Genomic DNA, 24,606 nt, shown 5'->3' on the forward strand with positions numbered 1-24,606 from the left:
AATGCTAGCCAGTACGTCGATTCCCTACCTCAACCTCGACTCCCACGCTGCGAGGAGGAGGTTGGTGTTAAGAAGCAGTAAGGCTGGCTGTTCCGTCGCTTGGCTGGGGTGGATGTCGATATAAGCTCGATCTTATCTTATCTTGAACTCTTCCTATCACGCTTTACCAATCCTGGACTAGCTCTGATGCTCGTTATTTTGCGACGAATTTGAGCTTTCATCGCTGCGGCCCCGTTGTTGCACGCGATCAAGCCCATTAGCACCGTTTTACCCGCAAGTGCTGCTAGCTCGCCTTCGGGATATTCAAAAATGGCAACCTTGGTTCCACCCCCTAGCAAGCGCCAGCGGCTGGAGGATTCAGAAAAGTCGAAACAACAGCAAGAAATCCAGACAATTCCTGACAACCTTGGGAATATCCGAGTGCAGTTCTTCGACCAGGGCACTGGAAAAGCTTCGGGCCCGGCTGTCGCTATTCCTGTCGCTGATGCAACTGTTAGAAATCTTGAAATTTTACTCAACACGTTACAAGGAAATGTAGGTACGCTTGCGCCTATCTGCCCTCCGAATGAACTGGGTCCTGAGCTGACTTGAGCTCTCTAGGAGGACCATGAAAGGGTGCCATATCGTTTTTCATACAAGCCCGACCGCGAGAAGGAAGATGCTATAGATATATTGTCGGGTATCTATCAGTCTCTTCTGAAACCCGGCCTAAAGACCCCCGAAGATATCATCCACCTACACTACACCCCGCAGGCCGTTTTCCGGGTTAAAGCCGTGTCTCGATGCTCTGCCTCAATATCAGGACATGGTGAAGCGATATTAGCCACAGCATTTTCTCCCGCGTCCTCGTCGCGCATGGCTACGGGGAGCGGTGATTCCACCGCTCGAATTTGGGACTGCGATACAGGAACGCCTATCCACACTTTAAAAGGCCACTCAAGCTGGGTCCTTGCGGTTAGCTGGTCTCCCAATGATAAAATTCTCGCGACTGGGAGTATGGATAACACCGTTCGATTATGGGATCCAAAAACGGGCCAGGCCCTTGGTGCCCCTTTGAAAGGTCATACGAAATGGATCATGAGTTTAGCATGGGAACCTTACCACTTACAGGACCCTGGAAGACCGAGATTAGCTTCTGCATCCAAGGATTCAACTGTGCGGATATGGGACGTTGTGTCGAAACGCATTGAAAACGTACTAACGGGACACAAAGGCTCTGTCTCATGTGTTAGATGGGGTGGGATGGCGCGCATATACACCTCTTCACATGACAAGACTATCAAGATATGGAACCCCAAAGATGGCAGTTTAATACAAACCCTATCATCACACACCCACCGGGTGAACCACTTGGCTTTATCTACTGACTTTTTCCTCCGCACGTCCTTTTATGAGCATAATACTCCAGTTCCAGATTCTGATACCGATAGGATTGCATTAGCAAAACGCCGGTTTGAGAAAGCGGCGACGATAAATGGCAAGCTTACTGAGCGACTGGTATCAGCAAGTGATGATTTCACAATGTTCTTGTGGGATCCTGCTTCTTCAAATAAGCCGATTTCCCGAATGCTAGGCCATCAAAAAGAGGTCAATCATGTAACCTTTTCTCCTGATGGTGCGTACATAGCGTCTGCTAGCTTTGACAACCACGTGAAGTTATGGAACGCCCGAGATGGGAAGTAGGTACTCTTTTTATCCATGACATTGTGTCTGATTCTGACGGATGTCATCCAGGTTCATGTCATCCCTCCGCGGACATGTAGGAGCAGTATACCAATGTTGCTTTTCAGCTGACTCCCGTCTCCTTGTATCGTCCTCCAAGGACACGACGCTTAAGGTGTGGGACGTACGAACAGGCAAATTAGCGATGGATTTACCAGGTCATCAGGACGAAGTTTACGCCGTTGACTGGAGCCCTGATGGGGAGAAGGTTGGAAGCGGTGGAAGGGATAAGGCTGTTAGGATATGGCGACACTGATATATACAGTTTCAAAATACCTGCTTTTTGGATTATGTATCTCCTCAACGCCTCGGATATATTACTACCGCGAAATGAATATAATCGTTGGTATCGACTCTTTCTATGAATTGATAGATCCAGTGCTGAAATCTCGAGACATTCTAATTACGCCATTCCTAGAACTCCAACGGAAAACGCTGCAACTGTGACAACAATGCTCCAAGCCCGATAACCATAATCCTTGGTCCGAATAGCGCCACCCTGCTCTATATACTGCCCTCTCTGAACATTTTCCCGAAACTGATTGCCTCCAATAATATTCCCGGGCGGATAGTACTCACACACAACATACCACCCGAGAGCCTTTTTCTCAGAATGATGGCCCTCCGGGTGCATGCCCGCCGAGCCGCAATTATGCCGGCCGCAGCCAACGGACTTTGTGCTTTTCCACACCAATTGTGTAAATTGGGACGTTTCTTCATTGTATTTAGGGTTGTTAAAGGAAACCTTTTCCCGTCCCTGGGCCCAGGCGGTCATCACAGAGGTGATGTTAGGGTACCCGGCGGCCAGATTCTCGCCAGACGGCGAAAACTAAGGAACAGCGTTAGAATACCAGCCCTATACAAACTGGGAATTTATAATTTCGTACCGAGTGCCTCAACCGGCATTGTTCCCCCCAGTCATGGGCAGTTTCTGCGAGCGTATTGTTCCAGGTCAGGGGGTTGGCGTCGTGCTGACGTCTGAGTGAATTGGTAGCATTGAGGATTGAAGTCTTGAACACTTCGTCGGAGGAAAACTGCGGCGATGTAGGTTCGGATATAACCGTCCAGATCAACTGCACTAGGGAGAATATAAATACGAGGCCCATGCCGTTTACACTCGCCGATGGTAATTTGGGAATCAAGTGATTCCGAACAGATCACAGAGAGCAGACAAGATGAAAAGTCGCACTCATTGTTAGTGCCTGAATAACAAGACTAGAATTTGTAACCTTATAAATTTTTGCATCTCGCAGTGAACAAGTCATTTACAGTTCCCCCTTGTTGCCACCACAAGGGAACTGTCAACGACGTAATTAGGGAGACAGCTGGTTTAAACAAGTAACTTAGTTAAGTTTGTTAACTAACTAAAATTCGTTGACCAGTTGGGCTTACATAAATCACTAACTAAGCTAGTTAACTAGTTACTGGGGACCTCACAAGCTACCAAGTAGTTACGCTGTAACCGCCTTTGTGGAGATACTTCACTGCGAGTTTAACACATATGTGAGCAACAGATCAAGCCCTTCACCGCCCTACATGACAAGCGAGGATTCCCCGCGTTGGGATTTCATTATGGGATTACATTGAAAAAAAAAAAAAAAAAAAAAAACGAGTAGAAAGTGCTTCGAATTTTTTTGGGGGGTCCTAGCGAGAACAGGGCAAGTCTTTTCAAGGACCTGTCTCAGATAATGCTGCCCACTAACCCTTTAAAAAGATGTGACGCTGTACGAGTAGGATAGATGGCTATGTATATATGTATGTACATACATACAAGAAATCCTCAATTACTAGCATCGCCCCGCCTTTTAATATATCCCATGCAGCAGAGCCACATCATATGGGTTTAAGCAGGGCTACATGTTGAGGATAACGAACCCCCTACACCGCTGCAGGTGTGCTTCCGGTCGCCGACGGTATGGAGGTTGGAAATAGGAATCAAACTGTGCCTAAACAACTGGTTACATTACTATGCATCCAATGCCAAACATAGCCCTTTCAACGTCCCTTTTCACCTGATACCAATCTGCCCTTCTCTCGGCAAACTCGTATACTTCCTCTGCACGTAGAATGCCTTTGAATCGGTCTACATCTGCTATGATGGTAGCCATTTCTTTCGAGTCCGAAGGATCGATCAAGTATACCTGCGAGAGTTCTCTCAGGGCTGTAAAGTAAAGCAGTAATTCGTCGTTTTTCATGGACTGGATAAATGTGAAGTAGTGGTTCATATCACTATTTCCCCTGTTAGAAGTAGCCGAAGATCTATCTTCAGAAGAATTGTGATTGAGCCTCACCTGATTAGCTTGATAGAACCCATCACGCTAATTCGCTGACGTTTAAGATGCTTGCATAACGCCCCGAAAAGGCGAAGCCCAACTTCTTGGTTAAATACATCCAGCATGCTCTTGTCCGTACTGCCAACTAACATTTGCGTGTGAGAAGAGACTATTTGAACGATAGATTTCGCAGCATCGCTGGGGCCAATATCAACGGTTTGACTGTTAGGATCAGCCGATTCGGGATTAAAATCCAACGCTGTTTGCTTGGTCGCAAGTATATATTCCACTTCGTCCATGAGAGCATTAATTCCTTTATTCAGACCGGCGGCAACACGCTCGTCGAGGAGCTGTTCAAAACGCTTCTTTTCCTTGACTGCCGGGTTAAGGAAGTCATTTCGATCGGTCAACCTCGCTCCAATCAACTCTTGCTCGTAGAAGACATCCACCATTTGCAAAATCAAATCACCAACGTTGACAAGCTCGAGAAATGTGACAAGCGGCTCAACCCCTGTTTTCTCCTTCGCATTATGTTGTCTAGGGTCATAAGCGGAGAGATGGCCAACGGCTTTGTCAAAGCCAGCTATGACGTGCTGATGACCGAGTATTTGTAGCAGAGACACAAATATCGCTTCGCATTGACTTCGTGCCGCCTTTCCCAGTTCCCCCTGTATTTTAACGAACTGGGATGCCCTTTCAAGGCTGGATTTTGCCGCATGTACCAGATTAAGGGCTACTTCGATACTGAATAGTGTTCGGATACCCTCCAGTTTCGCGTTCATAATGGCGGCTTTCGCGGCCAACTCGGTTGTAGGAGCTTCAGTGGGTGCCTGTGGGATTGTGACTGGAACGACAATTGTAGAAGACCTATTGGAATGAGAGGTTACCATAGATCCAAGGCTCTCCGTTGACTTGTTGAGATTATCCGCTTTTTCCGTGCCGGACTTCGAAAATCCTGGGAATATGTTCACGGGAGCCATGAGGACCTTCTTAAATGACGTTAGAAAGTCTTTTTTATCCGCCTGTCTATTGATATTTGACATGTAGAATGACTCGGTCGACGCGGCCTGTTCAGACAGTTGTCTATCCCAGTCGGAAACGATATCTTCCGAATGTTTTCGAAATAAATCCAGCTCCTCCGCGAGGTATAATTCAACATGCGGCTCGAAAATTTCCATGACCATCTTATTAGTAGCTTCATCGAAATCTTCCGCGGGATCTTTAATTTTATTTAAACCACGGACGAAATTCCGAGATTGCACATAAGTCCCAGAAACAGCTTGGAGGTAAGAATTTGGATTCCGGGCATGAACCTCATCAAACAGCGCGCTAAAATAGGGAGATAAGATACCTTTGCTGACCTTCGCTAAGAATGGCGTGGTTATTCCAGAACAATTCGAAAAGCATCGATCTATGATAGATATTTCCTCATTCACCGCCACCCGGAGGCGAGTAAGGAAAGCTTGAGTATGCTCTAAGGAGACAGCACCTGTCTTGAGGCAGTCCATTGGGTTTCCAAAATCGGGCTTTTGTGTCATGATATTGTTGTGATGGATAAAGAGCTCGATAGCGGCATGACCGCCATTAAGAGTCACCAACACGTGGGCGTATCTCTGCATCAGCCCGTCAACATCTCCGGTCTCATAACCATTTCTAAATTCGCGGAGCGCAGCTGTTTCAAAATCGGCCACCACATTAGAAAGTTGCCGGTTTCGCTCTTCCCAGCCAACAGCTCTGTCACTCTTGGCAAACGATATCAGTTGGGATAACAATTGCGCCTGTTGCTCGGGCTCGTGGTATGTTTTGAACACAAGACAGTCGGTAGTTTCTTGCGATTTAATGATATCTTTGTAGAAGGGGAAGAGGACAGCATGGACTTTGCCGTATTCTTCCCTAGCTTTTCCCCGTACAGATCTCACTGAAGTCAGTATGTTCAGAGCATCGGCCTTCGGTTTCTGTTCGATCCGCGCTGGGCCAGTAAACTGGACAGCATCAAAACCATTGGAGTCACCACCAGAAGTATCGGGAGGCTTTGAATCTATGGTTATGGAAGGTACTTGGCCGTACTTTGCCGTCTGGCCTTTGATGATCGAACTTCTGGGTCGTCCATTAGCCTGCGGGTTATCCTCCTCGGCGTGTTTTCTGGCTTCTACTTCATTCCAGCAGCCCATCTGTTTGAGTAATCGGACCCATCTCGTATCATCATAGACCATCTCCTGCATGCGTCTTGACGTCCTCGCTACTCGGATCAGATCGGTCGGAGCAAGATAGTCTAGGATGGTATCCATCAATTCTTTTAACAAGTTAGCGGCGGTCATTCTGCCTAGATTATCCATAGATGAGGAGGAGGAGCTGGCTACCTGCCGGTAAGATGGGCTTCAAAATTTCAATATGTGCCAGCTTCAGGGACGCCAAAACGTCTCTCCGGGGGGTTTTCGAGGGCCCCTGAGACCTGGGGCGCGACGCCATCGTGCTGGGATGGGATGTCACGGACGAGAAGCAGATCACGGCTTTATGGAAGACGGCTTATAACAACGCGGTGAGGTCATCATGGATCGATCTATTCAGGCAGGCCCCGCTGCGATTCCGTTATTTGATCAGACGCAACGCATGTCGTTTACGACAAATTCCAAGCAATTCGTCCTCTTATTGGGACGATTCGCTAACCAAATGACTGTTCTCCCTTGGTCGGATCAAAAGCTGTAGTTATGGAGGTGTTATGGTGATCCGTAACTGGTGGCCCAGGGTTCGAAGCTCCTGGGGAAGTTAGTGTGGTGTGCGCAGCAAGGGGGAAAGTTTTGGCGAACAGGAAGGTCTTTTGACAGACGCCATGAATCAGCCATGCAACCGAATTAGCGGCGCGGCTTTGAAATCCAACGTTCGGAAGAAACTTTGTATCATCCAATTCATCACGTTGGGAGATGCTTCATCTAGCTGCACTGGGATAGGGAATAACTAATTACCCTAACGGTTATAATGACTACTGGGACCTCTACTCCGTAGAGTGCTTGTCACAATATGTAACTAGGATTCCGGCTAGCGACTTGTAGACTGAAGTAAGACAAATGTTTAAATATGGATTAAAGTCATGGGATATAATCCGAATTGCATATCAGCAATCGACGCTGGTAGTGACGGTCACCTGGGTAATCTTGTGTTGAATGAACTGAGCTCAGGTCTACCCCTCTCCATGCCCTTCTTCTCGCCTTTTTAACCTCATGCTATCGACGCATGAATACAAACCCGATCATGGAAGCATGTTTGCCATCCGAACAGAGTCGTAATTCCGTTCTTCACGTCGAGGTTCGGGTCAAAGCAGCGGCGGACCATGTTATTGTTCGAACGGACATCGTGAGCAGCTTGGTCCTTGACGTCCTGAGGTAGATCTAACAGAGGCAGCCAGATTCGCGATGAAATGAGAGCATGGCTAATCGAGAACTTCGCCGTCCTGTCTTTAGGCCAGGAAATCATCTCATTCGGTATAAAACTTTGCTCTCGCTATGAAAGATGCCCCAGAAACCCTAACTAGAAAGTAGACAGTTTCAACAGCGCCTACGCGGAATATCTCGAAGCAGTGAGAGTAGTCGAATGTACGGGTCTGATCAAGGAAGGCGGAGCGTACCATCTGTCCGAGGTGAATCTCGATGTCCAGGCATACCAGCTTCAACCCTCATGCCTCGAGTCGTCGTCCCAAACGCAGGGAGCCACAGACCCGGCATCGGACGAGGAGGCACTCCAGGCCCGCATCATTTCCTTGCCAAACGAAGAACTGGACGGGCTCTGGGAATCGTACGTTGACGCGAATGGAATCTGTGAGATTTGAAGTGGTTAACCGGCTCCCCAGGCTCCTCTTTGACGTTCCAATACACTCAAATCTCCTCCGAGTAGCAGGTCGGATGAGTACGTGTCCCGTATCATTCCTCGCGGCTATCATGAACTAATAGCCTAGTTTCTTTGCCGTGGCGGAAACTCAACACATGGACAATCAACTGGAATCGACTAATCCTCCTCTATGGGCCTCCGGGAACCGGGAAAACAAGTTTATGGCAAGTGTGGATATCGACCCGTGGTGTCTGTACGGCTATATCTCCCGGCTAACAATGGATCAGCCGAGCACTGGCGCAAAAACTAGCCATCCGCCTGGGAAAACAGTTTCCACAAAGCAAGCTTGTGGAAATCAATGCAATCTCGCTGAGCAGCAAGTACTTCAGCGAGAGCGGCAAGCTCGTCGCAAAGATGTTCGAAAATGTTGAGACGCTTCTCAAGGAGGAGCCAGAAATCCTGATGTGCGTTTTCATCGATGAAGTAGAGACGATAACGGCCAACAGGGAGCAATCTCTCAAGGGAAACGACCCGCCAGACGCCATGCGGGCCGTAAATTCCCTGCTTACCGCACTAGATCGGCTGAGGCAGCATCCGAACGTCCTCGTGCTCTGTACCAGCAATCTCATCAACGCCCTGGTGAGAACTTTCGCAACCCCCCAAAGCTCTATGAGCCAGATTCTTACCTTGGGAGGAACCATAGGACTCTGCGTTTTTAGACCGAGTGGACATCAAGCAATTCGTCCCGTTGCCGTCCGTGAGAGGGGTATACGAGATATTCCGGAGCTGTCTGGAGAACCTCAGTCAATGCGGGTTGATCGAGGGGGCAACCTTCGAGGTAGTGCAGCGCGATACAGGGAGTCCAGGCCCGGGTTTGGAGTACATGACTCGACCAGCGGAGGCTCTGGGCATCCCGAGGTACGAGATGGCTCTGTGGTACCGCCTGTTCTCGCGATCGATCCCAAAGCGCCTTGAGAACATTGCAGAGGCTAGCGTGGTATGTATATGTACAACCTCCCACCCTTTCTTTCATTTCCATGCTTTATATGAAGAGCGCCAAAACTCATCCGACGCAGGGGCTGAGTGGCCGTACGCTGAGAAGAATCCCAGCCCTGTCGTTGGTCCTGTACACCACGGGTGCGTGCTGCAGCGTCGACGAGGCCGTGGATGCGCTGGAGCAGGGAGTCGAGGAGGAGCTGCGGATCCGGCAAGCGGCGCAGGAAGGGCAGCAGACGGCAGAGCGTCGTGGAATGTACGGAGTAGTTTAGACAATCACCAACACCAACCCATTTCTTTACTGTGGGATCAGTTACTACCACTCCGTAGACTTATCTTTTCCCCCTACCATATACTGCCATCCCTCTACTCCGTTATCATTACTCCGTACTCCCTCTCTCTCGTCGCTTTCACCTCGTCGTCGTCGCGAGTTTTGCCGAGCGCCGCCAGCCAATCAGCGGCGGCATGTTGTTAACCCGCGCCAAGCACCAATCGCAGCGCCTCCTTCTTCCGCCCCAAAACGAGCAGAACTTCAATTCAGTCTTTCAAACAACATCTTCTTCGCTCAGCGGAATTCGCTGTCACATCCACCTCCACGCTCCCCCTCCCCTCCCACCTCCTTCGCCGTCCAGGCCCAATTCTTCATCGGTGCTGCGGGGTCTTCTCCTTTCTCACTCACTCCCCACACATATACACACACACACACAATGTTGGCCAGGTCGGTCTTGCGAAGCGTGCCCTCCAAGGCATTCGCACGACAATCCTTCCGGCAAACGACCACGGTGCGTTCGTCCCAGTCCATGCCGTGCCATTGGCCCTTCGCTCGCTCACAGGATCCCGCGGCATGCCATTCTGGTGCTTTGGCGTCGGCTAACTCTCTCCTTAGCGGTCCTCATCCTCAAAAGCCAGCGCTGCTTCCGAATCTCCGTTCTACCTGACTCTGACCGCTTCCGCTGCCACCGCGGCCACAATTGGAGCTGCGGCGTGGTATTACCATCTCTATGGACCCGAACTGCTTGCTATGACCCCAGCTGAGGAGGGGTGAGTGTGACCTTCAACTTTGCCTGCCAGCGCGACTACCGATCACAAGGGGTCCCGATACATTATATATCATGGAATTTTTATTTTTTTTATTTTCCCGTTTCGGCTGACACGGACTCAGTTTGCATCCCGCTGCCTACCCTTGGGAACATACCAAGTTCTACCGGACATTCGACCATGCCGCGTGAGTATATTCACTTCCCCTTCATCGGTCTTTCGTTTGGAACATCCTCGGCTGATGTCGTCGGGATGGTTTTGCAGACTCCGACGTGGTTTCCAAGTATACCGTGAAGTTTGCGCACAGTGCCACTCGCTCACCCGTGTCCCATGGCGTGCGTTCGTCGGCACCATTCACACTGTCGACGAGATGAAGGCCATGGCTGAGGAGAACGAGTACGATACCGAGCCCAACGACCAGGGCGAGATCGAGAAGCGCCCTGGAAAACTATCCGACTACATCCCTGCACCCTACAAGAATGACGAGGCTGCTCGCGCTGCGAATAATGGTGCCTTGCCCCCGGATCTCAGCTTGATCGTCAAGGGCCGACACGGTGGTTGCGACTACATCTTCAACTTGCTTACTGGATACCCTGATGAGCCACCAGCCGGAGCTACTGTCCAAGAGGGATTGAACTTCAACCCTTACTTCCCTGGAACTGGTACGGAACCGTCGCATTTCCTGTTCAGTCTGCGGTATACCGCGCCTGTTTGATAATGTAAGCTAATGATATCTTATCAGGTATTGCTATGGCTCGTGTCCTCTTCGATGGTGTCGTCGAGTATGAAGATGGAACCCCCGCCACGACCTCCCAAATGGCAAAGGATGTGACTGAATTCCTCAACTGGGCCGCCGAACCCGAGATGGATGACCGAAAGAAGATGGGTATCAAGACTCTCGTGATTGCTGGAGCTTTGTTCGCCGTCAGCGTCTGGGTCAAGCGATACAAGTGGGCACCAATCAAGACAAGACAGATCGTCTACTCTCCCCCTGTTGGCAAGAAGAGATAAACACAATCGATTAAAAAAGAAGGAAAAAAAATACCAGACGGCTGTACATCAGTGGGGAGGAGAAGCGTGAGGGAGTACTGACACCACAGTTATGTTCTCCGTTTTTCGTATACTCCTCCTTTTGTTCAAGCATATCCACAGGTCCTTTTTGAAGAAAACATGTTCCTAGCCAGTTTTAGACACCAAAAGGAAAACGAGGGAAGCAGGTATGTGTATGTGTGAGGGGTTTAGTAGACTGTTGGATTTTGGAATCTGTGTAATTATAAAGATCTTTGTTGTCCTCGTTTTCACTCTGATGTCATTGAGATTATCTTACCCTGTCTTGACTCCCAATGTATTACGTTTCATTTGTTTCCCATGTTTTGTCTTTGGCTTGCCATGCTCAGCTCTCTGGCGCTGGATGCTGTTTGAACAGTGGCGTGACGGTATGATTCTTAGAATTATTCTCCGCTCAAAGACTGGTGTGATAAATGCAAGGTGTGCTAATGCGCCAATGGAGGCGCGAAGCAGCACCGCCAATGCAAAAAGCAAAGAATAGAATATATGGTATTTAGTTGGAAGCTACCGTAAAAGCTCTGGCGCAAGTTATATTGTATCACACTCTATCCAAGTCTAGCGCTGCAAAAGTACACAAAAAAAAATTAGTCTATAGTAGGTATCACAAAGGGTTGGTATGGCTTTCCACCGTAAATTTACAACTCTCCCATACTCCGTATAGCTTGAACGTGCTCAATCTAGCCACCTCTTTCATCTGTATACTACGTCCCAGCAGTCCTCTCCCCATCACCAAACACCTTCCTAAAAATCACATCATACGTCCACCAGATACTCCCAAACAGGCCCCTCTGCAGCTTGGCCAGCCACCCGGGTGCCCTTCCCCTGTTATCAGCCAGTATCCTAGCAAGAGTCATGACAAGGAGCAATGACGGCACCCAGAGCAGACACAACAATACTTGGCCCAGACGCTGCCGGCGTGAGGTGATGCGATATGCGTGGAGAGAGGAGAGATATGTGCGGTAAGAGTCGGGCAGGTTATGCTCCTTCGCGCCGGTGACGAGGAGGGACATATAGCGTGGAGAAGGCTGGGCATACGTGGGGTGACGGACCAGATGAGAGTTGCCATTGTTACTCCCCGTCTTGCCGCAGGCGTTGGCAGTATCCCGGGCCGGGGCGAGGAGCGTGTGTGCGCGAAAGGGGATCGTTGAAGGATGGTTGGGGACGGGGTCAGAGGGATTGAAGTCGGCGGGAAACGGGTAGCAGTCCACCACGACGTCGATGTACGACGAGCCTCCGCCTTCCGTGGCTATGATCCGGGCGTAGTCCGAAAGCGTGACTTCGTAGACCACGCCGACGAGCGGTTTGCGCCAGACGTTGGTGTCGTCAAGAGCGGAGTCGTCGGATCGCAGCAACGCTCCTCTCTCGTCGTCGTCGGCCTCGTCATTGTCTCGCCCGTCAACCTGATGTGTGAAATGGCCATTGGGATACTTTGGTTCGCCGGTGACAGGGTCTCGATACTGGGTCGCGGCAAAACACGGTTCGAAGTACGGGACTCCCGGCAGATCAAAAGTGAGCGTGAGATCCGGCACACAGACATTGAGCTGCGATATGGGCACGATCTTGCGGGTGTTCCGGAAGGTCTTGGAGCTCATGTTCGACCCATAGGCAAGATACAGGACAGTCTTCGCCTTGAGAGGCTCCTTTCCTTGCCGCTGCTCTTCAAGCGGGGCTCCAACATTGAGCGCATGGTCGTGAGCAGCGGCACGCTGTCGTTCAACGGATATCTGTGGGATAGGGGCAGTGGTCTGCGGCACGGACTCTTTTTTCTGGAAAAACTGCCATGGCAATGTGGTCGAGGTCTCTTCTCGGAGAGTTGCCTGGGTGTTGAAAAAGACGCTCGATTGCGCTTCGCTGGGGACCTTTTCGGCATTAGTTGGTGGCATCTTGATCCGCTGAACTCAACTGACAAGAAAGAACTAGCCACGGAGGGTAAGTACTTGTGAACCAACTCTTTCACAGTCGACAGCTCATGGACCGCCCGGCTGAATCACGTACTATATATCCCTCCCAAGGCAAGACAACCCTCCAGGAAAGAGACTCTTTGTAAGCAATTCTCTCGGATCTGTGAATTAATAATACGAGCGTACTTGCTCCCGGCCTCAGAGTCTGGTCAGCCCTTGCTGGGCCGTCCGTCTCGGCGCAACTCTGATGCCGGTTCGGAGGCCAAAAGAGCGCCGGACGCCGCCTCCCGGGTGGACAAACTCAAAAACTGACCAACCTCCAACCTCACCTCGTTCCTGGTCCCTGGAAGGTCTGCCGAGAGAAAGTTGATTGAGACTTCCACCATGACAGCATCCAGCGGACGGCCATCCTTAGCTACATAGTTAATATGTAGTCGAGCTCCCTTCAACTGCCGTTTCTTATCCTTTCAGCGGAGAAATAAACGGGGAGTTCCGGGGCCGAACTCTCCCAGCTGAAAAAAGTCCCTTCTGCTACGCTGTGTTTTCTGCCTGGTGAACCTCCGTCAGATTGCAGATTCTACTGGGAGTTTCGATGCTTCGATCAGCGAAACTCAAGACTATACACCCCCAACGTGTGCTCCAGTTGGTAGCTGCTCGGGATTGTGACTAAATAGTCCATTTTACCATGAATGTGTGCAGTTGCGTCTTCGAGAGTTCAACCAGCATCTGCCAGGAAAAGGTTCTTTAGCACTGTTGATGAAACGGGGCTCTACACAATATTATATAAAAACTTTATCTGGAGTAGGCTATGCCTTAGGACGCTAATGTGTTCCTCCCTCCTTTTTTTTTTTTTTTTTTTTTTTTTTTTTTTCCGCCCCCTGACGGGGCATTGTTCCTATTGTCCCAGCCTCGATGTGTTGCTTCGGGCTTCTTTTGAGAAGAATGACTCAAAACAACACGCGCACCCCTCCTGTATGGCAAGTTACTTGTCAATAATATGCTGTAGATAATAGACAAAACCCGTATTATGACCTTTTCCTTGCCCCACGTGATAGCTATGCCTTTGTTGCTCTTGTCGCTCTCCTCTCCTATCCTCTCCTCTCTGTCTCCTGCTTATCTTCTGCTTCTCTTCTCCTTCTCATGGTTGTGAGATAGATTCAAATTTGATACCATTCCCGCCAACCTTTTTTTCTTTTAAAGTATCAAAGTTGTACGAGCGTTTGATCATGGCTTCATCCAGCCCTTCAGGGCGGAGTGCCTACCCAGAAAACTATATGCTCCAGCTTATCGATGAGCTAAAGACAACTATTAAGACGATAAGAAAGGATCAGCTTTTGATGTTAGTTCTTGATTGGCAAATATCTACTTCTCTAAATGCTAAATTTGCGGTTTTCACCCCAGGATCTCCATCGAAATGATCAAAGTCTTCACAGACTCCTCCAGAAGAATGGATTCAACCCATCTGCCGGAGCTGATCTCTCTGTTTGATGGTGATAATTACGAAAATTGCTTTAGGCTAGACGTCGCGTCGCTTCATTGTGTGATTCATATTCTCCTTAGAGCAAGCCCTTGCATGGCCAGGGAGAGGGGATTCTATCTTTTGCTGGTAAGTAATCCACTGGATATTCACATTGACAAGCAGAGGAGCATAATAGTAACACATGTGAACAGGAGTCGATGACAGAGCTCACTGCACTGACACAAAATCCAATCGACCCCGGGATCATGGTCTCGGCACGCCAAAGAAAGTCGATCCTGGGACGCAAATCCTGCCGCAGTCTTTTTGGAACCTTCATCAAAGATCACCCAATGGTTGCACGGCGATGGGTAAAAAGAACCCGCCCTCTCTCCGAGGGCATCTTTCCGTCTTTCATAGCTGATACTGATGCTAACCAGAGCGGGCAATACATTCTTGAGCTGCTCAAACACTCCACCGACAATACTAAGTTTGTGCTCTCGTTCGGAAGACATCTAAGGTAAGAACCCACCCTGCACGTTGGTTCTGACCATACTTCCTAACACTCTCCATTCGCGTGTCCAGAAATCTCGGGGCCATGGTCCTGATGAGCGAGATTAGTTATGACCTAAGGCTTATTTCCGCAATGATAATTCAGCAGCTCATGCTGGCCGATCCCGATCCATCTTCCTTTTGGCCACAGGACACTGATCACATATTCTTTTCGTGGCTTATCCGTGGAGCCGCAATCGACGCGGCGTGGATGAAAAGCTTCATCAAACTGTTATCCATGATCGACAAGACAAACGTTGCCAGCAATCCTCAAGCAACCAGCCACCTTTTCGGTGCGGCAAAAATCAAGCCCGTTGCATTACTGGAAACATCCGACCTCAGCATCAGTTCCGACGACCATCCTCTCACAATCGCGACCGATTTGGAGACCATCAGCTTTTTTATTCTAAGCCAAGGTCGCCTCCAAATCGTCGATATCCCAAGAAATTTCATTGAAGATATCAGCGTGGAAGTTGCGGACTCATGCCTCCATATCGACATGGTTGAGGGTACACACTATGTCACAAGTGGATTGCCCGTAACGACAGACGTGGTTTATGTAACGTTCGAAAAGTCTCGCACCGCACTGGGGATTCTCGACGCCTTAGATGGAGTCGTCGTCCCTCACGCCTCTCAAGAAATGTCACAAGAACCATCCGGTTCTAGCGTCGGTGGTAATGCTAACACTCAAAACCAAGCCAAAGCCACGAAAGATCAGGTACCCAAATGCCAACGGCAAGCTATATCCGCCGCAATCGATGTCCCTGGGCCCGACGAGGGCATTGGCGAGTCTCCTGCTCGGGCTCCAGCCAAGATCAAAGAGGCAAAAGATAGCACGGAGCGAAACCGGCACGCAGCATCATCGGCAGCAATTGAGCTCGTTTCATCAGATAACAGCTCAACACAGTCGAAAAGTAGCACTCAAGCAACATCAAGAGCCAATAGAGCAGATAAAACGGATACAACGAAGCAGACAACCAATACTACAGAGAGCGGGTATGGCTCTCTTAGTTCTGAGGCTGCCGTACAGAACGGGCGTGGTCATCCCGCAAGAGACGCAAACCACGAGCCAGCTACAGCGTCCGCCGCCTCTCCAAGCGACGGAGATGGGAATCAGAGCGAGCGTCGCGATGCCCAGGTGCAGGTCGAGTGCGGCTCTGCGGAGGGGTGGGGGAGCGACTTACTCGATTCGGCAAGGCGGGACCTTCAACGTCACCAGCAGCAGCTCGTCGGCTCGCAGTGCTGTGAAAGCCATGCGAGCAGCAGCACGCAGCACCTACAGGCCGACAGCATGCAGAAAACCCCCATCAACGTGCCGGCAGTGGCAGCCGCAACGGGCCAACCGGTTGTGCCGAGTGGAACGGCTTCAGCTGGCAATGGCTCTCGCTTGAAACGTCCCCACCACAAGATCAATGGCTCAGTTGACAAACCTATGACCATGGTGGACTGGGATCAGGATCTTCGTACAGAGAACGACGAGGAGAGACCCACCGCGATAAAGAAGCAGAAGATCACTTCACGTACGGCCAAGCCTAAAAACCCACTACCAGCAACCCCCGGTTCAAAGAATGACGTCCTGCCCACGCTGCCATTAAGTCCAAAAGCCCCCGAGGTCAATCCGGCTCCGCGAAAGCGTGCAATAAACCGGGAAAAGCGACAGGTCACCAAGACACTCGCATCAGCCCGCCAAAAAAGATCAGCAGCTAGTAAGGCAGCGGAAAAGCTGGCCCACGCAACAAAGATGGAAAATTTACCGTACGACTTGGATGATCCCATTGAATCAAGTGCTCCAGAGAGGCCAAGAATAGCTCCTGACACCGATGCGATGGAAATAGATAGAATGGGCATAAATGACAATCCCGAGAAATCACACAATCAGCCACCGACCTCACGACAGCAGGAAGGAGAACTTAAACTTCCAGCTGACAGTAATTCCAGCAAAGACATAACGCTGGAACTCGCCAGTTCCCTTCCCGAAGGTCATATGCAGCCAATGCCATTCAGTGAAGAAAGCACACGCCCGCATAATGAAGTGCAGGTGCAGCCTACATGGCCAGAAAACCCCAATGATGGGAGAGACAACTGTCGTACATCGTCAACACCGAGCAGAAAGCGCAAATCCGTCGCGAGCGACGGTTCTCTAATGTCACATGAAGATAGTATCGAAGCCGATATGCCTGCAAATAAGCGCCTGAAGGAAGATTATAGCAACGGCCAAGCCTCGGGTAATAAGCTTGCGACAGCTATAAAAACTGCTGGTGTTGAGGTGGACCACAAGCCGAACGATAACGTGACCATCCAAGGGAACAATAATAGCTGTGAGGCGGAGAGTATTAAAAAACGTCCGCAGATAAACAAGACGCTAGAATCCTCTCAGATTTCTCGAAATGTTTCCCTGTTCATTGCAAAGCAGAATGCAAAAGGACAGAATACTGATACCACGGGAGATATTCAAAATATCCAGAACGATGCTGAGGACCAGGACTGCAATCGAGCAAGCCCAATGCAGCCTCAGACGTTGGAGACAGAAGCACACCGAGAGCTTAAACATGCTCGTAACACGAACAACCGTTTATCAAAAGTGCAAATGCAGAATCAAAGCCAAGTGAGCGATGCAGACATAGAAATAGCAACTTCCGCCCCGAATGCGGATTCAATCGACGGCTCTTCGGGGCAAAGAAGTGGAAGTCTTAACGCATCCGCCCATGGTGATTATACCGCCTCGGCAGTTCATAGCGTGATCATGATCAGTAGTGACTGTGAAGAACTCCAGGGTAACATGATTGTAAACAGCACTTCTATCAACGACCTATCCGAAGACACGGTCACTGTGGGGCATACCATGAAAGGGCCATTGGATTCTCAGATCAAGACTGTCGACGAAAATGGAAGTCCTCGCCCCCGTCAAATTTCCAGAAGATCCCGAGTCAATGGTGTTCAGCTTGGATGTGCACAACAAGATCAAGAAAAACACAAAGAGAAACCCGGCGCGCCATCACCAGGGATTCGCGGTAATGCCGCCGGAAAAGTAACGAATGATGTAGAGAGCGAGCGTTTAGAGGGCGGGTTTGAGGAAGACAGCACGGGTATCGCAAGCCACAACATTTCGAATGATTCTTCTTCTTCTCTGAACCCACCAGAATCAACCTTAAATAAACGTCACGCCATATCTGGGGTACCGGAAACCACAAATCGCAACCCAAAGCTAAATACAAGAGCCAAAGGAAAACCGAAAGAGCCCTCGACTGTCATAAAGAAACTTAAAGGAGTTGTTAATACATCTCGAAATGTAAACAAAGTCCGCAGAAGCACCAGGATATCGAAAGCACCCTCATCGCGAGGTCGCAACAACAACCGACATATTCCAAGGGCTAGTAGCGATGGTGTTGATGCATCAGGTAATTCCCAGGCTGAAACTAAAACTGAGAACGTCGGTTCCTCCGAGGCTGTGTCCTCAAGTTGGACCACGACCTCGTCGGAGGGTATCAGTGGCGATGCTACGCAGGAATGGCAAAAGGCGCTACGGGCAACACAAAAAGCCACGCTAGATATCTTGTTGGATACCAGTAATGTAATCTTACCACGAAATCGTGTTTTCCTGATATCTATGAAAGATGCTAACTGCAATGGTTTATAGCGCCTGGTCCGACATTTGATGAATGAAGAGGCGGCCATTCTGAATGTCGTCGACGTGTATAAGAAAGGGGGTGACAGAATACTTGATCAGTTGGAAGAGATGCACAAAAAGAGTTTAAATACATTTCTGGGAAAGTTGCGGCCAGTCAAAAAGGGCTTGAATGACCTTCGTCAGGGTATTTTGCGCCAATTGGAAGAAAACGAACTGGTATTGGGCGATATCGCCACGAAGAAATTCTCCAGGAGATGCGAGAAGAATAAACAAGCGCTGCAGCGAAAGATTGAGAATACGGCGAAGAAAGTGTGAAGGCACGGCAGCATCAAGAATAGAATAAGCTGTTTTTGATTCGCAGACCGGTATCGGAGATTTTTAGCTGTACCACGGTGCAGCCAGAGACTTCTCGCCTGTTTGACTTTGAACCTCGTCGTCTCTGATGATTCGCTTTTTCTTTGTTTCTATTGGCAACTGCTCCTCCATGCTCCGTACACGACCAGTAATCTTGTGGTGGCCCTGGGCAGGCAATTGAGATATTGTTTGACATTCGCTGTATAGTCTTTGAGTCTGTATCACCTGTCCATAGCTGCTCGTTAGATAGTTAACTCATTCAAGTATTCAATCGATAATAAAACTTCCATGCCTTGGTTAACTTCGCTCTCGAGATCCCGGTGCCGAACCGGAGCGCCAGAAACCTGGCTGTGTCAAGCCCGCGATGACGTCCTGTCAACCCAAACTAAATATAGCGTGTTGGGCCAGCTCTATGAGTCAACCCGAAAGCCCCAAGAAAAAGTCTCCCAAAGAGTTCACGCTGGAGCTTCAACCTCTTTATAGTCATTCCCTCTTCCTTTGCCCAGCTCGTACAGCTGCTTGACTCTTGGTTCTTATCCACAGCGGACGGTCAATCGTATCCCGTTAAACTCCCCCGCCTTCAAAATCAAGTGAAAGCTTTGCTCGTATCCCAGCAATGGCCCCGCAACCAGTGAGCTTCGAGCCCAACCTCTTGTTTTTCATCGCTCAGCAGCTGCTAACATTTTGACTCAACAGTGGTATATTGAAAACCCCAATGTCGGGAATCGAAGCCATGCGGAGGATTGGCGAAGTAAGTATACAGCTCAATTGAGGTTCCTTTTTTTTTTTTTTTTTTTGGGGGATCGCAGTGAAACTGATGGTGTCTTCTCATCCAGTCCGCGGGTACAACCCGCTGACACCGCCCAATCTCCTCCAGCATGAGATCCCGCAAACTCCTCACTCCAAGAAGACAGTCTTGATGTCCAGAGAGGAGGCCGCCGCAGTCGTCAACGGCATTGACCCCAAGAACCGCCTCATGGTCATCGTCGGACCGTGCTCGATCCACGACCCCGAAGCTGCCATGGAGTACTGCGGCCGCCTCCTCAAGCTCAAGGAGAAATATAAGAATGAGCTCTTGATCATCATGCGATCGTACCTCGAGAAGCCACGTACTACAGTTGGCTGGAAAGGTCTGATCAACGATCCCGACGTCGACAATTCCTTCCAGATCAACAAGGGTCTTCGCATCGCCAGGCAGCTGTTCGTCGATCTGACCGACAAGGGAATGCCAATTGCCAGCGAAATGCTCGACACCATTTCCCCCCAGTTCCTTGCCGACTTACTCTCCGTTGGCGCGATCGGTGCCCGAACCACCGAGTCCCAGCTCCACCGCGAGCTCGCCAGCGGGCTATCTTTCCCCGTAGGTTTCAAGAACGGCACAGACGGCTCTCTCGACGTAGCCGTGGATGCCATTGGCGCCGTCAAGCACCCCCACCACTTCCTCAGCGTAACCAAACCTGGTGTCGTCTCCATCGTCGGGACGATGGGCAACGAGGACTGCTTCATCATTTTGCGCGGCGGCAAGAAAGGCCCTAACTACGACGCAGCCTCCGTCGCAGCTGCAAAGAAGAGACTCATCGAAAAGGCCGTCAATCCCAGATTAATGATTGACTGCAGCCATGGCAACTCGGAGAAGAACCATAAGAACCAACCCAAAGTTGCCGCCAACATTGCAGCTCAGATCGCTGGGGGAGAAACCGCTATTATGGGCGTGATGATCGAAAGTCATATTAACGAGGGTGAGTCACTACTTTTTGACTACCTCTAGAACCAGCCTAATGCATTCTTCCTTTTCTACACAGGCAACCAACCCGTCTCACCCCAGGGCAAAGCTGGCCTCAAATACGGCGTCAGCATTACCGATGCCTGCATTGGCTGGGAAGACACAGAATCTGTCCTTGCCACCCTTGCAGACGCGGTAAAAAAGCGGCAAGCCATCGAGACAGAGAAGCCCAGCTCGTAATTTAATCTAAGACGCGCCATGTCCAGCCTAGGGTACGGAGAGGAAACCGCGCATGTCTCAACGGGCGTATGGAATAACGTTTTTCTACCTGAAATAGATAAAAAGGGTTTGATGTGTCTTGAGTCTTTCATCTCGGTATCCACGTGCATGTTAATTTATTTACCTTTCTTACACGGTTTCTTCATCTTGCATCGCACCCCTCCGTTTTGGGTGCTGTTTGCATGGTGGTTATGGCGCACCAAATCTCATCAACGCCACAAAATTTTATATCAAACTAGGAGTATGGATCGAAGAATTACGCGGGAGGGGCAAAAAAAATAAAAAAGGCACGGTCCATTCGGTGATGGGAATCCCCGGCTCTTCTAGCATTTCGGGCGTACTTTAGTTATTGTGGAATTTTCGGAAAATCTGTCCTTCATGTTCAGTGCCATGTCAGATGTCCTTAGTACCAATTTGGTCCGCTTTTCATCAGCACAACATTAAATTAGCAGATGCCTCCGATCAATCAAAATGTAGAAAGAAATGGTGAGTGATAAAGACGATATGCTAAAGGGGGGTATCCGAGGGGAAAGGAAAGGTACACATTATATCCGTAGAATGTGCTGAACTAAGAGAGGAACCACCGGGAAATGCACCGAAATAACCTAACGAAGGAAAAGATCATGGCGGACGTGATCATATATGCTCATTAAAATCCGGGGAATTAACACGGAACTCAATGCATGAAGGATGTCGAACAAAATTAGTTGTCATCATACCACCTCAGACGAGTTTCGTAGCGCAGTAATCGGATTCGCTCGATGTGCTGTTCCAGGAATCCATGCCTCATCCAGCGGCAAAATAAGATTAGGGTTGACGTACTTCCTCAATCTCGGCGCTAGGTCCTGTCCCCTAAGTCGGAGGGGTATAGAGTCCCGTTCCCATTGTGAAGGTGGAGACAGGGTTGATGTCGGAGTGGGACTTTCATCCGATTCAGCAGCACGGTCACGGTCGATGCTCCGCAGGGCGATGAATTTCATCAACGGGTCGTAGGTCCTGGAGAAAAAGTAGAAGAACCACACTGTTCCTGCGAGCAATGGAACAATCAAGATCGAACGTGTGATTGCTCTTCGCAGTGCGAGGATGCCGATCATTGCAAGTTGGAAGACGAGAAGTCCGACGATAACGCGGCTGCATATCATGGGCCAGGCACGACCGGTGGAATGTTGTCGGTGATCCATGGCGTAGAGAAGCTGGTATTTGTAAATGAATCGGCCAATGCAGAAGTAGATGAGGCCAAAGAGGCAAACAAGCCAGGAGCTCGGGAAAACGCTGTACACGATGCAAATGATAAAGATGAGGATAGTTTGTGGGAGTGCGAAGCCGTAGTTAAACATAGGGGGTTTTTCCAGGTCAGCGTAGTCGCGAGGCGTTTTCGCTCCTAGTAAATGAAACGGGTACATAGCTACACTTCCAAATTCTAGCAGGCGAAAGGGAAACAGACCCAATCCTTGCAACACGATCAAATTCACATAGAACGGTGCAAGAGTTTCGAGTGAGCGAGCCAAGGCAAAAGCCACTGTAGTTGTATCTTTGAAAACATCTCTGAGATTCTCCCAGAAACCATAAAAGTTAGAGGCAGTTGCAAAAACCGTGAAGACTAGGAAGAGATTAAAGAAGGTGAAGAAGAAGTTCTTCGATATGACGGATAGCTCAACGTCTCCGCGAGAAATCATCCCCTGCATATTGGCGAGCCCTGAGTTGTGAGGTTAGCATTCAAATATCTAGAGAAGAACCATGAGTGGCGACTTACAGTTGTAGATATATGGAGCTGAGACGGTCAGCAACGAGAGGATTAACGTGGGAAGACCCGTTTGAACCAGAGACTTGACCAAGGGGTGACGGGAGAGTGCATCCGCTAATTGGGGGATGACTTTCTCGATTGTCTCCAAGTTTAGCAAGTATGCCAGCGGGATGAGGAGAACGGACCAGAACACGGTCAGGAAGCCAATCACGAACGTGACAGACCATGATCGAAACCATCTCTCGGATCTAGAAAGATATGTCTTCTCCCAAACCACATCCCCCGGAGCAGGAGCTAAACTAGCAACAAATTGCATTGGAGACGGATCCAAGATCGCTTGGACGGCCATCTGACAAGCAGCTATTGACTCCATTGTCACAAATGCGAGGTGGGTGGGTGGAAACTCTTTCTCTCTGGTGGCTTCGATGGTTTCATCAAGGCAGCGCAGCTTTTCTTCGTAATAATCAATAGCATCAACGGATCTATATCTCAGCTTGAATGGTCCATGCCATAAGCGAACACTCGGGCGTTCATGAGCAAAATCGGGGACATGGTCCTGTTCTTCGGCTGATAGCAATGCTGTGGTTTCGCCTTCTTCGTCGACTCGATCCAATGCAGATCCGGGGGCGTTGTCACCATGAAATCGTTTTCGTAGTCTCTTCGGTTGATATCCCACGTGTCTTGTCCATGCTTCTTCCAATTTCTGAAGCACCTTCTTTCGTTTATGGATCAAAGTGTCGAGTTCCCTCCAGTCGCGACATAGAGTTAAGTTTTCAATCTTTCCAATTCCAAGGTTTTCTATGAACTCCTTGATCTTTTCCTCTGATCTCATTTCAGGTGGAATTCCAGATAGACGAATCGTGCGATCGGTCATCGTGGTTTGGCTCCCCAGGCATTGTTGTCGTATCCGAATAATTTTGTTCGTCTGGTCGACTAGGAGATAGATTGCCAATCCAGTAAAGACGTATGAGAATACGACATACATCCATAAATACGTAGGGTCGGTTTTGGGTTCTTCTTTATCTCCAATCGCGGTTATATGCCCCCTACGAGAGCGGTATAGGTGCGAGAATTCTGAACTATTGCCATCTCTCCCATCCCAGGGGTATCCGTACTTTCCAGTATAAACGTAATGAATCGGGAGAATAACAATCAGGGAGAAGAAAAAGGTTATAGTCAGGAAGTTGATAGCATATTTGTAGAATGAGAGGAACTAGGAATCATGCAGAGACTCAAGTTAGTGTCAGTCCTCGCCGAACAGCTCAGGCGGGCAAACATACGACGAAGGCGTCCAACCCCGCGGATGCCAATACTTCATCATCGCTAATTTTGTACAAAACCGGAATCCACCCAAACATTGAGTCCGGGAGCTCGGGAAGCCTCGAAGCGGCCGTCCTCAACCGTCGACGCGCACTGTACAGCACTCTCCATTTCGGTCGTAGAATCTAACATCAGGCCCTCCACTTAGTAACTCAGATTCCTCGTCTTCCCACGATCTCACCAAGGTCTCATGCGTAACAGTCAAGAACATACACAAAAAGTCAGAAACGCAATCAGCCCCACCGCGGAACTGATCACGATCTGGGTATACAAGTCCCGCTGGCCTCTCGCCTGGTCTTGGAACTTTGGCAGGTCATCATCCCCATCGCCACCGGAGGCAAACGAGTGAAAGGCAGTGTTCGTGACAGTAGCCGCAGACAAAAGGGAGAGCGTCATCGAGGTATGATGCCTTTCCCCTGGGCCTAGTTCTCTCTGGTTGGGCTTCGAAAGCGGTGTCGCGTCGACAATGATGGCGGGGCAGGCCGATTTTCGCAAGCTCGATTGGTTTCAGAGGCAATACAGATCGCGCAAAATAGCCCTCAGTGGTCTGGACTATTTTCTGTCGCACTCACAAGCCAAGCGGATGTCAGCTCTGGAGTTCTGCAGGATATTTCCATTCGCCGGAAACTTGCCTGGCGCGCCAATGACGTCCTGCCGCATGGCCGGATCGCGGAGAAACGAAAATCCGCCTTAGCCGCGGCTCCGCACAAGCGCTGTACATCACATCAAC

The 24,606-nt window shown here is 49.6% G+C and overlaps 9 protein-coding genes across 9 annotated transcripts; 5 read left to right on the top strand and 4 right to left on the bottom strand.

The window, feature by feature from the left end:
- The first annotated feature begins 242 nt into the window (after window positions 1-242).
- CIMG_09973 (WD repeat protein) lies at window positions 243-2,272 on the top strand. Its single transcript, XM_001238950.2, has 4 exons — window positions 243-534; window positions 601-1,679; window positions 1,735-2,068; window positions 2,141-2,272. The coding sequence occupies exons 1-3, from the start codon at window positions 310-312 to the stop codon at window positions 1,976-1,978; spliced, it is 1,548 nt and encodes a 515-aa protein (XP_001238951.2). The 5' UTR covers window positions 243-309; the 3' UTR covers window positions 1,979-2,068; window positions 2,141-2,272.
- Window positions 2,008-3,041, bottom strand: CIMG_12472 (recyclin-1). Its single transcript, XM_012358371.1, has 2 exons — window positions 2,610-3,041; window positions 2,008-2,551 (listed from the first exon to the last, which is right to left on the bottom strand). The coding sequence occupies exons 1-2, from the start codon at window positions 2,826-2,828 to the stop codon at window positions 2,126-2,128; spliced, it is 645 nt and encodes a 214-aa protein (XP_012213794.1). The 5' UTR covers window positions 2,829-3,041; the 3' UTR covers window positions 2,008-2,125.
- Window positions 3,042-3,458: 417 nt separating this feature from the next.
- Window positions 3,459-6,464, bottom strand: CIMG_12473 (secretion pathway protein Sls2/Rcy1; the record flags this gene model as incomplete). The annotated part of the gene is made up of 3 exons (XM_012358372.1): window positions 3,459-3,951; window positions 4,014-6,288; window positions 6,356-6,464. 3 exons carry the CDS (start codon window positions 6,462-6,464, stop codon window positions 3,681-3,683), a joined length of 2,655 nt encoding a protein of 884 aa, XP_012213795.1. The 3' UTR covers window positions 3,459-3,680.
- Window positions 6,465-7,244: 780 nt separating this feature from the next.
- CIMG_09975 (pachytene checkpoint component Pch2) lies at window positions 7,245-9,085 on the top strand (the record flags this gene model as incomplete). Its single annotated transcript, XM_001238952.2, has 8 exons — window positions 7,245-7,346; window positions 7,399-7,474; window positions 7,532-7,784; window positions 7,840-7,895; window positions 7,945-8,047; window positions 8,105-8,456; window positions 8,521-8,814; window positions 8,894-9,085. 8 exons carry the CDS (start codon window positions 7,245-7,247, stop codon window positions 9,083-9,085), a joined length of 1,428 nt encoding a protein of 475 aa, XP_001238953.2.
- Window positions 9,086-9,388: 303 nt separating this feature from the next.
- On the top strand, window positions 9,389-11,422 carry CIMG_09976 (cytochrome c1, heme protein, mitochondrial). Its single transcript, XM_001238953.2, has 5 exons — window positions 9,389-9,595; window positions 9,700-9,854; window positions 9,976-10,038; window positions 10,116-10,513; window positions 10,594-11,422. Exons 1-5 carry the CDS (start codon window positions 9,521-9,523, stop codon window positions 10,860-10,862), a joined length of 960 nt encoding a protein of 319 aa, XP_001238954.1. The 5' UTR covers window positions 9,389-9,520; the 3' UTR covers window positions 10,863-11,422.
- CIMG_09977 (uncharacterized protein) lies at window positions 11,389-12,970 on the bottom strand. The gene is made up of 2 exons (XM_001238954.2): window positions 12,827-12,970; window positions 11,389-12,778 (listed from the first exon to the last, which is right to left on the bottom strand). Exon 2 carries the CDS (start codon window positions 12,509-12,511, stop codon window positions 11,621-11,623), a length of 891 nt encoding a protein of 296 aa, XP_001238955.2. The 5' UTR covers window positions 12,512-12,778; window positions 12,827-12,970; the 3' UTR covers window positions 11,389-11,620.
- A 1,076-nt stretch (window positions 12,971-14,046) lies between these two features.
- On the top strand, window positions 14,047-19,085 carry CIMG_09978 (uncharacterized protein; the record flags this gene model as incomplete). The annotated part of the gene is made up of 6 exons (XM_001238955.2): window positions 14,047-14,159; window positions 14,222-14,426; window positions 14,492-14,647; window positions 14,717-14,796; window positions 14,862-18,399; window positions 18,466-19,085. 6 exons carry the CDS (start codon window positions 14,047-14,049, stop codon window positions 18,769-18,771), a joined length of 4,398 nt encoding a protein of 1,465 aa, XP_001238956.2. The 3' UTR covers window positions 18,772-19,085.
- Window positions 19,086-19,263: 178 nt separating this feature from the next.
- CIMG_09979 (3-deoxy-7-phosphoheptulonate synthase) lies at window positions 19,264-22,195 on the top strand. The gene is made up of 4 exons (XM_001238956.2): window positions 19,264-19,441; window positions 19,507-19,561; window positions 19,647-20,549; window positions 20,613-22,195. Exons 1-4 carry the CDS (start codon window positions 19,427-19,429, stop codon window positions 20,771-20,773), a joined length of 1,134 nt encoding a protein of 377 aa, XP_001238957.1. The 5' UTR covers window positions 19,264-19,426; the 3' UTR covers window positions 20,774-22,195.
- CIMG_09980 (uncharacterized protein) lies at window positions 20,916-24,461 on the bottom strand. Its single transcript, XM_001238957.2, has 4 exons — window positions 24,090-24,461; window positions 23,837-24,001; window positions 22,566-23,769; window positions 20,916-22,508 (listed from the first exon to the last, which is right to left on the bottom strand). The coding sequence occupies exons 1-4, from the start codon at window positions 24,270-24,272 to the stop codon at window positions 21,526-21,528; spliced, it is 2,535 nt and encodes an 844-aa protein (XP_001238958.1). The 5' UTR covers window positions 24,273-24,461; the 3' UTR covers window positions 20,916-21,525.
- Window positions 24,462-24,606: the final 145 nt, after the last annotated feature.

This window comes from Coccidioides immitis, assembly GCF_000149335.2.
Source record: "Coccidioides immitis RS genomic scaffold supercont3.5, whole genome shotgun sequence".
NCBI lineage: Eukaryota > Fungi > Ascomycota > Eurotiomycetes > Onygenales > Onygenaceae > Coccidioides > Coccidioides immitis.